Here is a 14,503-nt window from a genome sequence, read left to right on the forward strand (position 1 = left end):
GGTGACACAAGCGTATTGACTTGAACGGGGACAACACCTACGGAGCGGGAGCCTGAGAAGACCGTCAAGGCGTGTGAAGGCACTTCGTGCGAGAGAGAGTGAGCTGTCCGTCGAGCCTCCCCCCCTCCCATGTCCCGCGGAACCGCGATCTCTGGCCTCCTGGTGGCCTCCTTCCTCTTCGAAGGGTGTCTACTTCACACAGAGCTGAGTGCCTGCCCCGCTTGCCTCCAGCAGCGGCTCTCGCATCTTGCTTCCTGCGGCGCAGCCGGCGAATGCTCACTGGCCTCCCTCCGCGCCTTTACGCTGGTATCTCTGCCGCTCTCTCCCTTCCTGTGGTGGCCGGGCCTTCTTATCGTTGTATCGTCCCCTTTTGCTCGCTCGCTCAATGGATCACACGCACACGGACGCGAAGGAGGAGTGCACAGTCGTTGGCGCTTGCCTAGTGTGCGAGGTTCGCACCTCATACGCACGCATACATACGCATAGATACACCCTTGCGAAACAACGAAACACACATTGACGGGCAGTGGCACTGGTAAGTTATCTTCACACAGGCGCACAAACCACCATCCTCGACGCCCCTTCCATCCCACCTCAAACCTGGCCCCTCGGCCACCTTTTCCGTTCACCACACACACACACACACACGGTCATATACCCCTGCTTCGCGCTGCTCGTCCACCACCACCTCCTTCTCCTCCGTGCGGGCGAGCTCGAGTCTTCTCCTGCGACACCTCGGGGCTACACAGACTTCTCTCCATAAATATATATATATACACGTGGTGGCGAGCCGCCTTCTCAATCATAAGCATCCCTCAAGCTTCATTCCGCAGTTTCCTTCTCCGTCGCTCTCATTCGCAAGTACCCTGGACGTCGTCCGCTGCCGGTGCGCACTACTGTCCTTGCCCAGCCGTACTATCTCACTCTTCGCTGCCCTGGAGCGTCCCTGCGTTCTTATTGGTGGATGACGTCTTGTCACGCATGCAGTATCATGTGCAGCTCGGCCTAGCACCCTCGTGCGCGGCGGGCGACTTCGACGGCGGTGATGGGGTCAGCGGTACCGCTTCTTCGCCGTCGCTCGTCGCATCGCCTTCTTCGACTTCAGCTCAAGCGAACTCATCGCCAGCCCACCACCGGGAAAGCGCCAGCGGTAGCGGTGTCGGCATCACCGTCGGCCAAGGTCTTTTGAGCGGTCGCCGCCTCGCTGTGCGACTGGCACCACCGTTGACATCAAGTGCAACCCCTGTAGTCCATGTCCCCGCTAGCGCCGCCGGAGGCATGAGAGGAGGTGCGAGTCATTGGCACTCAGGCGACAGCCTTTCCAGTGGTGCTCACCGTGGCATGTGCGCGTCCTCTTCTCACCATGCCGCATCCGAAATTCCGGCCTCGAAGACGAGCACCACCACCGGCAGAGTCAAAACCTTCTCGACCTACGGCAAAGGTATCGTCCGCATCAGCGAGCTTCGGCGACAAGGGGTAACCTCCGTCGAATCAGGCCTGCGGCTGGCCACACTCGCAGGAGGCCGCTCGGTAGCCGCGACTACATCCACTCACGGAAGCGACGATGCTCATGGTGGTGCCAGCGAGGACGGAGAAGCCTTTTACGAGGCCTCGGCCCCGCATGCCGCGCCCTCGCAGCGGCGCACACGGCAGCGTGGCTCACCAACGCGGGCAGCCACCACCTCCGCATCTGTCTCGTCCTCGATACGTGCACGCGGTGGTCGTAGCGATCCAAGCACCAGCGGCAGTGCGCAACGTCGCGGCCGAGGGAGCAGTGGTGGCTCGCGGGCCTCCGCAGCGGTTACACTGCGCAGTGACGGACAGTTGTGTGACTACCGCTGGTTCACCGCGCGTGGGCGCCGCTGTTTTGTCTACGACGGCCGCACGTACAAAGGCTCTAGCGCCCATCGAATGTGGGAGAAGGTCAAGGGGGCGGCGCGGCAGCGTGGTGTGTTGCCGCCGCAGCAAGCCGCGGCGGCGTCGCGCACATCGCATGCACCACGTGCTCGCGGAAGAGCAGATGCCAGCGTTGCCCACTCAATAGCAGCGGTGCACGCTACTGTGCCGCGTGTGCACCAGGCGTCCGCTCGCGCGCGCTCCGCAGCTGAGCACGTTCTCCCACAGCAAACAAAACGGAGGTCGACCGCGGTATCCCCAGGACTGGTCGACGACGCGACCCGCACCGGGGCTCTCGCTACTTCACAGTTGTCGGGGGAATGGCGCACCCTGATGGAGGAGCTTGGTATGATGCCAGATGACGACAGGGGTGCGATGGCAAGCGGCAGAGAAGGGTGCCTCTTCAAAGTAGCGGGTGGAACGCAGCCTCCGGATGGTGCCGGATCGATCAGGCCGCCCTGCGCTCCACCGTGCCGTGCTAACCTCTCCGCGAGCAACGCAGCCACGGAGGATGTGATTGAAATCAGCGACAGTAACTCGACCAGCAACGACACGGACGGCTCTGACTCCGACACTTCTAGCACTCTGTCATCGACAGTGTCGCCCACTGGGGTGAGCGACGACGCTGACCGTGGGCAGCGTAAGGGCAACACTGTTGCGGCTGGTGCCCCACTGCAGTGGCCCGCCACGTCCTACTTTAGCGACGCGAGCAGTGTGTGGTCTTCTGCGTCATCCTCCACGACGTCACCTGCTCGGCCGCCATCGTCGACGTCGAGCAGCTCGCCGAGGCGGAAGCGAGGAAAGCAAGAGCGGTGCACGAAGCACCCTGTAGCCAGCACCACCACCACTGGTGCGCCGGCACGCCTTCGCAGATATCACGGGGTGCAGGTGGTGGAGCAGGACGGGTGGGTATACCCGGTGGATGTGTACGCATCGCAGCAGCAGCAACAGGGGCGGGAAGGTGGACAAGTGAGAGAGACAGCACCAGGCATAGCTTCTCATGGTGCCACTCTACCAGCTTCGATCGGGAACCGCACCGGTGTTAGCGGTGGCCGGCCGTCAGTGCCCTGTGGTGTCGATGACCTGCCCTTGGCTGATCTCTACAGAGAGGCGGTGACTACGCAAAGCAATGTGGCCCTCCCCCCACAACTCTCTGCTCCCGCGCTGCTGGCTGTACCCTTACCGTCTTCCAAGGCGTCTGCGGGGCTGTCTGTAGTGAGTGGGAGCGGCGCAGCTGTCCCGGTGCGATCTGCCGCTGTTTCAAGCGCGGCTCAGGGACGCCTTCTGAGCAGTTCCGTCGCACTCCAAAGCAACGTTGGTAGGGGTTGCGTCTCCGCGTTCTTGGGTGCTGATGACAACCTCGACGACTTCAATACCGCAGACCTTGCCGACATGTTCGTCACGGGAGAAGAAATCGGCGGGCTCCGCTACGATGGCTGAACACGAATGAAGGTGAACCGTTCATCGCTCTCTCCAAGGCGGCCTGCCTCCCTTTCCGAGAGGGCGCCGCCTACGCCCACGAATGGAGTGCCCGACACTGGGAGCGACACTGGCACGAAAAGTAAACGCAAGAAAAAAAGGGAGGCTGAGGATGGTCTGCACGGGGACGCTGTGAGGCTCATAGTGAGCGGAAACCTATTGAGGGTGGACTCACTGACGGTGCGCGCGGTTCATGTGCAGGGGACGCAGCCTTTCCTCTACCGACGCACTGCCACCGCAACCTTACACGCTTTTTCCATGATTGCTAAGGACCGCTGCGCAGAGCAGGTCGTCACTCACTGTGCTGGAGAGGACACACTTGCGGTGGCTCTCGTGTCAGTCGCGTCGTGCAAGGTGCGATGCTAAGCGGTCTAGTGAAGTGATGCCATCCGTGACTATTGCTGCATTTTCATCCCTATTTCCTTTTTTACCTGTTGCTGCCCCCTCTCCCTCCCCCCTCTCTCTATCTTCACGAGGCCAGCTTCTTTCAACTTCCTTTGCGTCCTCTCAGCCGCCACATTCGGACGTCATCAAAGACGTTCACACCCTCGGGCATCCCCAAGACACACACGCAGGGGGAAGAGGGAAGGGGGGGGGCACAGACGCCTGCGCCCACGCCCCTTCTTGCAATTTTTTTTGTTTGCCGTGCGAAGGCACCCTTCTTGTGCCTGCGCATCTCGTACAAGATGAGCATTTCCGCCACGGCGCCAGTGGGCAAGTGGGTGATTGTGCGCTCCGATCGCCTTGTCCTGTCGGTAGACAAGACCGACCACGTGTACGTTGTTGGACGTGGGCGGCAACTGCCATCTGCTCAGCTGCTGTCGCACAAGTACGCGTCGCGGGAGCACCTGGCGGTGGTGTGGCACCCCCCTCACCTCTACATGATCCAAGAGGGGAAGAACCCCTCCTTTCTGGGTGCAAGTTGCACACCCGTGCCTCGGTTGAATGACGCCGCTGCCGTCGAGTCAGACGAGAGCGCTCCGTCCTTGTGGCAGCGCGCGCCAGTGAGGTTTAGTGCAACGGCCGCCGCGAAGGAGGCCACAGCGCACCAGAGCGCAGGCGGCATCATCACGGTCGACGTTCCTCTGTGTGACCCACTGACGGTCACGCAGGCGCCTGATCGCCATGCGATCGACGCGGCGACCGTGCACTTCCCCGAGGAACTCGCTCTGCCAACGCTGACGGTCCGTTTTGAAGGAACGGAAGTCGCCCGCGAGGATGCTACAGCGGCAGCGACAACAAGGACAACCGCGGAGATGCTCGCTGTGCCGTCGGTCAGGGCCCTCGGCGGGGGTGACGATGATAACGATGAGCTTAGTGACGAGGAGAGGAAAGCGAGCCGGCCCTCTAATGGACGGACCGGGGGCGGCGAAGGCGCGGCGGCGGCCAATGGGAGTGGGAAGCCGGGGTGGCGTGGGCTGCTGGATGTGGCGCTTCAACAGCAGCAGCAGCAAGACATGTCGGACTCATCACCGGCAGCGCAGGTAAAGGAAGCTCGATCGGAGTCACAGCGTTCTCTTGGAGCTGTCGCGCCATCTGCGCAGGCCCCGTTTGGCAGCGCATCGGAGAAGGCACCTGCACCAGCCTGTGCTGATCCTGCGCCACACAAGCTGGGGATTTGGGAGTGGAAGAACCACATAGAAGGTAAGGGCAGTGACCCCATGCCGTGGCGCAAGTACAACCTCGCCGTGGCAGCGCTGCTGGAGAAGGCGTATCAAGACACCTCGCTTGCAAAGATCAAGATCCCTGACTCGGCCATGTTTGGCAAGCCGGATGCGAAGGGATACACGTACGGCGTGTGCTTCGCGGAGAAGGCGCTCGACGGGGCGATGATCCAGTATTCCCTAAAGGAGCCCAGCAAGTTCTGCGTGATTCGTCGCACTGGCGGTCCTCCAGTGGACCGGAAGCGCGCGAAGAAGGCGCACGTCATTGCGTCGCCGCCATCGTCAGAAGATAGCGAGAGCAACAGCGAGGATAGCTGCAGCGATGACTCTGAAGCGGAGGAAAGTGCGATCTCCTCTTCCTTGTCTATCAACAGCAGCACTAGTAGCGACGGAACGCCCCCAAAGAAGAGGCGGCGTCCCTACTAGGCGCCCGAGCCACGTGCGCATGTATGAGCACGCGCCAGCCTCTGTATAGCGAGCAAGAGACTTCTTGGCGCGCCCTCTCTCCCCCCTCCCCGCTCTCCCACACCACCGGTCACTGGGCGGCGCACATTTCGCTGTGTTCAACGTGGGTTCTCCGTGGACGTGTGCGTGTGGTTGTGCGTACCCCTTTGCTGACCAGGCAGACGTGTGGTGCAGTGGCTCCCTGTGATCGATGTGCGTTGCGTCTGGATTAAGCTTTCGTTTGTTAGACTGTTGCCGTTATGCTTTACCGGCGGCTTCTCTTCACCTCCCCCTCCCTTCTGAAGAGGTTCACAGATGAGGACAAGAAAGCAGCTGGTCAGAGGACACTGGTGGTGGTGGGGAGATCGTGTATGGCGTGGAGGCAGGATAAAGGGCAGCCAACCCGTTCTCCGAACGCGTAGAGGTGGTGGCAGAGACGGCCATTGCACACCCTCCTCCCCATGCCGCCTCTTCTACTCGTTTTACTCTACGCGCGCGTAACATCGGGCGGCCACGTGTATGCTGACATGTCTGTCCTCCTCGCGTCACGCTTGAGCTTTCCTTGCCCTGTGTCACCTCTTCGTTTCTTTGGCTGGTCATGGAGGCCATCGAGCTGGCCATGCCAACTAAAAGCGTGAAGCACGCCCATCCTGTACTTCATTTTTGCCAGAGAAGCATAGTGCCGGCGTCGTCGTCATGGCGTTGTTCTCCGGCGTGTCTTTCAAGGTGGCGACGTGGCGGCTTTCCCATGACGCCTCTCCGAAGCTGCCGCACACCAACGACTTTTTCCAGGTTGGACGACACACACGACATGCTGCTCTGTTAGCTGCCCTCCTCGGCCTCCCTCTTTTTCTTACCCTCTTCCTCAGCAGGTGACTCCTTCGATCTTGGAGTCCTGCAACCGGATTGACGGCAATGCTTGATGATCTGAACTTCTCTCCCGCACCCCCCCCCTCGACATCCATATCTATTCTGCTCCACGCGCCTGGGCCCTACCTCCCTGCCTTACCCTCCGCCGCCCCGGTGTTGACTACAGTGGTGTCCGTTATACGTCCTCCACGCGCTACGGTCATTTTCTTAAGCCCTGACTGTAGAGACGCTGCACGTTGAGGCCGGATGGCAGCCCTTTTTCAAGTCACGGCACGCCGGGTCAGCACCCCGGCTGGCATCGCACCATGCCAGCTTGGGGAGTCCCCCACCTGGGACGAGGCGCACCAAGCTCTGTGGTGGGTCGACATCCTTGGCGAGGCCCTGTACGTTGGCCAGCCGGCGCCAGGCAGCATGTGTGATTTCGACCGCGTCGCCGTGCTGCCGCTACCCGGGCACCGCCCTGGGTTCATCGTGCACACCGCTCCAGGAGATGCCTCTGGCACGGGAAAGCCAGGGGCGCACAGCGCCGCTCCGTACCATGCCGTGTGGGGCTCGCAGAAGGGGCTGTACTACACCTCATATTCTACAACTTTGCCGTGGCGCATCTCGGGACAGACGTGCCGGCCGCCCAAGCTGCGCGCCTTGACGCCGGTATCGCACTATCAGATAGCCCGCTTTCCTCAGTCGCTTTTTCAACTACAGGGGGGCCGTGCCTACCGCTTCAACGACGGCAAAGTCGGGCCGGACAACTCTCTTTGGTGCGGCGGCATCATGGAGCGCACAGACAGCTTTCCTAGGCGCGACCTGGGGTGTGGCTCCCTGATGCGGTGGGTCGCCGAAAGCCCCGCAAAGGCATTGTCCTCCTCCTCGCCCTCCGTCACGAGTAATGGCTTTTCGGTTGAGGTGCCTAACGTGACCGTGTCGAACGGGATAGGGTGGTCCCCGGCTGGGGATGTCTTGTACCACGTTGACACGCCTGCCGCCGTGATTCGTGCATACCCGTACCAAGCTGTGCCCCCTGCGGACGGTCCCGAAAGGGGCCACCACCACGAAGGCAGGACAAGGGATGCGGGGTACGTGTACTGGGCGCTGCCCAGTTCCCTGAGAGAGCGGGGTGCCACGCTTGACGGGCTGTGCGTGGACGCGTCGGGGGCGGTGTGGGTGGCGCTGGCGGGCATCGGCGAGGTGGTGCGCCTGCAGGACCGCAATGTCGGCGCCACAGTTGCTGAGCGGATTGCTATTACGGGCGTTGTCAAGCTGCCGGAGGTAGCACTGTGCACGAGCTGCTGTTTTGGCGACGCCGACCTCACCACGCTCTACATCACCACCGCGCGTGGCACCTCGAAGGAGGCGGCGGCGTCCTGCAAGCAGGAGGGCGCAGGATGGATTTATGCGGCAAACATGAAAGGAATTGCGAAGGGCATGCCTGCCTCGCGGCTACGCCTGCCCGAGTCCAGTCTGTCATCTCTGCAACAGCATCACCTGTAGCGCGTGTATGGGGCTGCGCGCATGCAGCCGTCGTTTCTCCACACAGGCACGCGTGCCTTCCCCCGTCATGCTTGTTTCGTGATGGGCACATGTCGAATGCCAACTGTACTTCTATGCTCTCTCCCTCTATTTGGATGACGCTCGCACAGTGGTGCGTGGCCGTAGCTCAAGTCCACAAGAAGAGTTCACTGAACACAAGCACGCACGTATCGCCAAGCTCCGAACTGTGACGAAGGGAGGCGCTGTCATGGTCGTTTCCGTGAAGGCTCACAGACTTTCACAGAGGGTGATTTCGTCTCAACTGTGCTCTCAAGGAATGCATGAGAGAAGAAATCGAGGTAGCCTTGCGTTAAGCCTCTCACCCACCCACCCACCGCCGCCGATTGCGCGCTAATCTGTAAGCAAAGAGAAGGGCTGCGTAGATGGTGATCCGCGCGCGTGCTATTGAGATGGCGATGCGCATCACAGTTGTGCTTCCGTCTGTTTCGAGTATTTCCTTTCTTCTTTCCTCCCCTCGTTGCCCTTTGCCTACCACGACCACTACCACCACCACACATGGATCTTGATGCTTGCGCGTCCACACGTGCCGTACATCGCTCGTGCCCCCCTCCCCTCTTGGGCCCTCCCTGGTCACTTCGCGCAGGTGCCCTCATCTTTGACCTCTAAAGGAAGTGCGCCTGCTCCCCCTCTCCCCTTGTGCTCATCCCCTCATCCTTTCCGTTTGGATTTCGCGTGTGTGTGTGTGTTGGAGGTGCGTGTGCGTTTTGGCGCTTTTGTTTCGCGCGTGCCCACCCCCTAACTGGCTGTGTGTTCCGGTTCCTCGATCATCGCCGCAGCGCGTCGTCTCTCTCTCTCTCTTTCTCGTCTCTCGTTTGCTGTCCTTGACTCCTTTTTTCATCTTCCTCGCCCCTTCCACGCCTTCTTCTTGTCGAGTTCAGCGCCAGATCATTGGGGCCCTTCGTTTCCCAAGTTTTCAGCAAGTACTGTTGTGAAGGGGGACAAAAGGCGAACGACGGAAACAGCTGAACGGGGTCGTGTTAGACTCAAACAAAAAGGCAGAGAGAGAACAAGAGACAGAGCACCGCCGCGCCTCAGAGGCAACGGGTCAAAAGGGGAACCAGTAAACAACACACAGCGGAATGCCAGGTGCGCACTTACGTGCTAAGTCGCGTTGGTAGTCTCCGGTGTGTGCTTGTGTGATTCTCAGCCGCCCGCTTCTCTCTCCCCTCCCTCGCGCACGTTCTTTCTTGGCTTCTCTACCTCCCTCCTCTCTTTCTCCTTTTGTTTCGGCTTTCTTTTCCTTATTGTAGTAGAGGTCGTTTCTCAGCCACTTCTCTCGGGTCTTGTGCGCAGCAGCACACACGTCCACACGCACACACCTCTCTCCTCCTCCCCCCTCCCCCTCCCTCTTTCTCTCTCCGCAAGCAAAAACAAAAGTAAGCGTAAAGGCAACAAAAGGAAGGACGGAAAGACGGAAGAGGTGCACCACCCCGTTCACAGCGCACTCAGCAACGAACGGAAGAACAAAACAGCCGAGCCGCTCGTGCACTGTGCGCTAACCGCTGTCGCCTCTCTGCGTCTTGTAGCCGGCAAGAAAGAGAGAGGCAGCGACGACACTCCCCACACGTTTATATCTGGCCTCGTCGGCTAGTCCCCAACCCCCTCCCTCGTTCGACTGTAGCCATGTCTTTCCTCTACATTGTCGCCACGATGCTGTTCGCCCTGGCGGGCTATTTCTACTTCCAGCTGAACCGGCAGGCTTCCGGACGCTATGGCGCTGTGTCTGCCACCACCAATTCCAATGGCAAGAAGGCGCCTGGCGTGAGCGACGCCGCTGCCAGCGGCAGTAACGCAGTTGCGAAGGATCAGCAGGAGGTCACTGTCCTGTTTGGATCGCAGACGGGCACGGCCGAGATGTTTGCCAAGACGCTGACCCGCGAGGGTACGAAGCTCGGCGTGCCTATCAAGGTGTGCGACCTCGACTGCTACGAGGCGTACAACATGGAGTGCGAGCGCCTGGTCATTCTAATCTGCGCCACCTACGGCGAGGGTGAGCCGACCGACACAATGAAGAACTTCCACGACTGGATGATGGACGAGTGCCGCTCGCCAGGGGAGGAGCTGGCGAATGTCAAGTACGCGGTGTTCGGCCTGGGTGATCGTCAGTACAAGTACTTCTGCGAGGAGGGTATCGTCATGGATCGCCGCTTCGAGGAGCTCGGGGCGCAGCGCATCTTTGGCCTTGGCTGCGGCGACTCGGGCAACGGACAGCTGGAGGAGCAGTTCGATGAGTGGTGCAAGGACCTCTGGCCCGCTGTCGGGCGTGCGCTGAACATCACTATCAAGGAGAACTCGGAAGAACCTGTGGAGCCACAGTGCCGAGTCAAGTACTGGGAGGAGGCCGAGGAACCGCTCGCGTTCCCCAAAACGGCTTCCGTGCTGGAGCCGACGCAACGCCTGCCGGTGTGGGTGCCCATCATCCGCAACGAAGAGCTGCTGCGCAATGCCGAGGGGCACAGCACCCGCGCCATCGATTTCAGCATCAGCGACACCATCATCTCCTACCAAGCCGGCGATCACCTCGGCATCCTGCCGTGCAACCCGGACGAACTTGTCTCGCAGTACCTGCAGTCCCTCGGCATCTCAGACGAGGAGGCCGGCCGCGTCTTTTCCCTGCAGGACAAAAAGACCCTCAAGAACGTCCTCCCAGCTCGTGTGTCGATGCGCACGGCGCTCAAGTGGTACATCGACCTCACCGGGCCCCCGAAGAAATCGACGTTGCGTGCCTTTGCTCATTGCTGCACCGACCCCGTCCAGAAAGAGGAGCTGCTGCGCATTCTACGCGTGAACCAGGACGCACAGAAGGAGTTCGCGAAACTATGCGGTAAGCTGCGCACCATGCTAGGCTTCCTGCGCAAGTTCAACTCTGCCAAGGTGCCGCTGTCCTTTTTCCTCGAGCTCATGCCGCGCATTGCGCCCCGCTACTACTCTATCTCCTCCGACCTCCTTGCCACGCCGACCTTGGTGGGGACGACGGTCGGCATTGTCGATGGTGGACTGTGCACGAACATGCTTGCCAGGATGCAGGTGGGCGACAAGGTGCCCGTGTTTGTGCGTAAGTCCAACTTCCACCTCCCGATGCGGCACAAGGAGCGGCCGGTGGTAATGATTGGCGCCGGCACCGGTGTGGCGCCATTCATTGGTTTCATTGCACGCCGTGGGGTCTGGAAGCAGAAAGGTACTGAACTCGGCAAGTCTATCCTCTTCTTTGGCTGCCGCCGGCATGACGAGGATCACATCTTCGAGGACTACTGCACGGAGGCACTCCACGAAGGGGTCCTGTCGGCGCTGGTGACCGCGTACAGTCGCGACCAAGCCCACAAGGTGTATGTCCAGCACCGGCTGAGGGAGCGGGGGGCGGAGATATGGGAAATGTTGGAATCTGGCGCGAACGTCTACATCTGCGGTGACGCGAGGCGCATGGCCAAGGACGTGGAGGCGGAGCTCAAGCGCATTGTGGAGGTGGAGGGCAAGATGCCGCGCGAGGCTGCTACCGAGTACATGAACGTGATGGAAAAGGAGGGGCGGTACCTAAAGGATGTGTGGTCATCGACCTTGTAGGAAACCGCGGTGGAGCGGGAAAGAGAGAAGTACAGAAAGGCGAGAACATCATGAAGCAACACAGTTTTTCTTGAGAGAGCAATCGTGTGTACAGGCGCACCCGGAGGGAGCGACCGTCTCCGTATGAGGAGGCCTAGCGAGGCGGATACGCGGAGGGACGGGGGGGGCGAAGAAGGGCAAGGGCAAGCAAAGAGGCGATTGACGGATAGCGGTGTTCACCAGTGCAACTACCGGAGGCGAGAGGATGGTGCACGCTTTCGTTTCTGCGTCGATGACTTTTGCAGCGTCCTTGTCACAGATACTTCCGCCTCCCAGGCGGAAGTATCTGTGTCTGAAGATCGTGTGTGTGTGTGTGTGTGTGTTCTAACTTTTCTTTCTGTTCTTGTTCGAGATGTGGGGCCTCACTACCTTCCGTTTGACCGTATTCTTCCAAGTGCACGGTCCTGCCCCCTTCCCCTTTTCTTTCCGCGCACCCTCCGTTGAACTTCTCTCTCGTTCACCCCGTACGTCGTGCATGGCGTGTGTCGCGGCTGGTGGGCAAAGCAAACAATTTTTTTTTCCCGCCTCCCTCGTGCATCTCCGCCTTGCGTCTCTCGGTGATTTTCGGTGAACTTGTAAAGGTCACACGCACACGCACACTCATACACATAAACATACACATACGCATGCAAAGGAAATAAAGATGATACGAAGTCATCTATGTGCAGCAGGTGGGTCGTAACAGCCCCTGACATATCCAGCACAGTGCAGGAATGCCGCATGCACAGCGACTCAGACACACGCATCTCTGGTGTGGTGTGTGCAGGGGGCCTATGTTTGATAGGCCCCCCTGCTCATGTCTGCCTACCCTCTCTCTCTCTCCTCCATTCCTCGCCGGCTACGATGCTTCAGTGACCCCAGGGACGTGAAAAGAGAGGAGGAGGGCGCGCGGGCGTGCACGCGGTCCACTATGAAGTTTACGCTCGTTTTTATTGGCGAAACAGTTGTAGGATGAGTGTCGCCTGCTGCTCTCCGGCCGGTGCCCCCCTCCCCTACTCACTGTCTCTGGAATGTGCATGTACGTGGGGGGTGGCACGCGCATAGCAGGGATACTCTTGCCGGGGATCAGTCGTACTCGACTCTGTGGGCCCGACACAGACTGCGCTCCTCTCTCTGAACAACAAAACGGCGCACTTCGTCGATCTGTCGAGCCCCCTGATGTACTTGGTTTCCCCTCTCTCTGTCTCGCTCGCCTTTCGCACACCTGTTGTTGTTCGTGTTTGAGTCATGCGTCTGTGTGGCACATGCTCAGGTGGTGCGTTGTCCCCCCGCCGCACCCCCCTCCTACATTCTCTCTATCGAAGCCTTGCGCGAGAACCCTCCCCCACCCCTCCTACCCCCAATACAGCCAAGCGCACATATAGATAGCCCCTCCACCACTCATCACGTGTATCATCGTTCCTACCTGTCTTCTCCTCATCCCTCCCCCTTAGCCATGTCCTTCACGTTGATGGCCTGCACCGATATTCGAGGGCAGAAGGTGAACGTTGAGCTCCCCTTTGAGCAGCCGCCCTCCTCGATGGAAGCGCTGCGCTCTACCCTCGAGCATCTGTTCCGTCGAGAGGAGGAGGCGATCAAATACTCGATGGGATACACAGACATGCGCGCGTGCGAGCCCTTCACGATCAACCGCCTGCAGCGCTACGACGACGACTCGCAGAGCTGGGCAGATGTCACATCCATTGACGTGCTCCAAACATACGACCAGCTCTACCTGTTTCGCAAGAACAGCACCAAGGCCGACATCTCCACCCAGCGGGAGCTGCCACCGCCGAGGATGTCGGAGTTCTTTTACGACCCGGCTGCCCCTGGGCCCTTTCACACGCCATGCGGGTCATCGCGCGTGAACGAGAACGGCGCCGCAGCCGCTTTGGCTCCCACCAGCGGTGGCTACGGCGGGACTGCCTCACCGAGCCAGGCACGTCCCAGCGCTGGAAGTAGTCCCTACAGGGTCGGTGGTGCCTCTGGCTCCGCGACAGCAGCACAGCCTCCCGAGAGCTCCCCCGAAGCCGACCCTTACCAGGCGTCAGCGCCGCCGCCTACGTGTGCCGCGGCACTGCCGACACCACCGCCGTCGTCGTCCTTCTACTACAAGGAGCGCACCACACCGGAGCGGGTGGAGTACCTCTTCAGCCTCGGCAGCCAGCACAACGATAGCGTCGCTCTCACAGAAAAGGCGTTTGAGCACATTTTTCGCATGGCCAGCGTTGCCTTCCCGGTCGAGGTTCTGCAGGACCTCTTCGACCACTTCGCCACACGCGGTGATGGTGGTGTGGGTACGGCGACCATGAGTCAGGTGGGCTTTCAAGAGTTCGCCACGTACTTCCCGGTCCTGGTAAACATCGCCTACCAGCGCATCACAAACCGAAATCGTGAGGAGGCGATTCGCGCCGCGCAGCTCGACAACGCAAAGCAGGTAAAACACGCGCGGCGCCAGCTGCAGGAATTGGAGGCCCGGCTCGAAGCCGCACGCAAGGAGGTGCAGCAGGCCGAGCAGCACGAGGCTCGCCTGCAGGAGGACCTCTACGATATTAGCATGCAGCGTGATCCGGAGTACTGCCAAGACGAGCAGAAGCTTCTGGACAAGGAAGTGAGCGTCTTCAAGTACCGTGAGCGGCTGTCCCGCGAGGAACGCGACTATGAGAGGCTAGCCATTGAGCGACGGAAGCGCGCTGTGGCAGCCTCTGCGCGTGCCCGGTCTCACTCCCCACAAGGGGCGTACGACCGGAACCGATATGGGCCCCGTGGTTAGAATGGTGTTTTCTTGCCACCGCAGTCGAAGTTCCGGCACATGCGCAACGAAAAGAAACTGTGTAGCCACAGGAAAGCGGTAGAACAAGCTGCGTGCTACACTGGTGACGGGGCTGGGGGTGCAGATGCGCGAAAAGCAACATGCGCGTAATGCGTTTCTCTCGTAGTACACCGCCACCACCAACACACACACACACACACAACTACTGCGACTCTTACAGCGTGTATTTGTACGTCTGTATGCTTTTGTT

General features: G+C 60.3%; 5 protein-coding genes across 5 annotated transcripts; all 5 read left to right on the forward strand.

Annotated features, from left to right (window-relative positions):
* Positions 1–981: 981 nt before the first annotated feature.
* On the forward strand, positions 982–3,336 carry LINJ_28_1320 (conserved hypothetical protein; the record flags this gene model as incomplete). Its single annotated transcript, XM_001470125.1, has 1 exon — positions 982–3,336. The coding sequence occupies one exon, from the start codon at positions 982–984 to the stop codon at positions 3,334–3,336; it is 2,355 nt and encodes a 784-aa protein (XP_001470162.1).
* Positions 3,337–4,061: 725 nt separating this feature from the next.
* LINJ_28_1330 (conserved hypothetical protein) lies at positions 4,062–5,465 on the forward strand (the record flags this gene model as incomplete). The annotated part of the gene is made up of 1 exon (XM_001470126.1): positions 4,062–5,465. The coding sequence occupies one exon, from the start codon at positions 4,062–4,064 to the stop codon at positions 5,463–5,465; it is 1,404 nt and encodes a 467-aa protein (XP_001470163.1).
* A 1,134-nt stretch (positions 5,466–6,599) lies between these two features.
* LINJ_28_1340 (hypothetical protein, unknown function) lies at positions 6,600–7,841 on the forward strand (the record flags this gene model as incomplete). Its single annotated transcript, XM_001470127.1, has 1 exon — positions 6,600–7,841. One exon carries the CDS (start codon positions 6,600–6,602, stop codon positions 7,839–7,841), a length of 1,242 nt encoding a protein of 413 aa, XP_001470164.1.
* Positions 7,842–9,524: 1,683 nt separating this feature from the next.
* LINJ_28_1350 (putative p450 reductase) lies at positions 9,525–11,462 on the forward strand (the record flags this gene model as incomplete). The annotated part of the gene is made up of 1 exon (XM_001470128.1): positions 9,525–11,462. One exon carries the CDS (start codon positions 9,525–9,527, stop codon positions 11,460–11,462), a length of 1,938 nt encoding a protein of 645 aa, XP_001470165.1.
* Positions 11,463–12,936: 1,474 nt separating this feature from the next.
* Positions 12,937–14,253, forward strand: LINJ_28_1360 (conserved hypothetical protein; the record flags this gene model as incomplete). Its single annotated transcript, XM_001470129.1, has 1 exon — positions 12,937–14,253. The coding sequence occupies one exon, from the start codon at positions 12,937–12,939 to the stop codon at positions 14,251–14,253; it is 1,317 nt and encodes a 438-aa protein (XP_001470166.1).
* Between the last annotated feature and the right edge of the window lie 250 nt (positions 14,254–14,503).

The sequence above is a fragment of the Leishmania infantum genome, chromosome 28 (genome assembly GCF_000002875.2).
Source record: "Leishmania infantum JPCM5 genome chromosome 28".
NCBI classification, from domain to species: domain Eukaryota; phylum Euglenozoa; class Kinetoplastea; order Trypanosomatida; family Trypanosomatidae; genus Leishmania; species Leishmania infantum.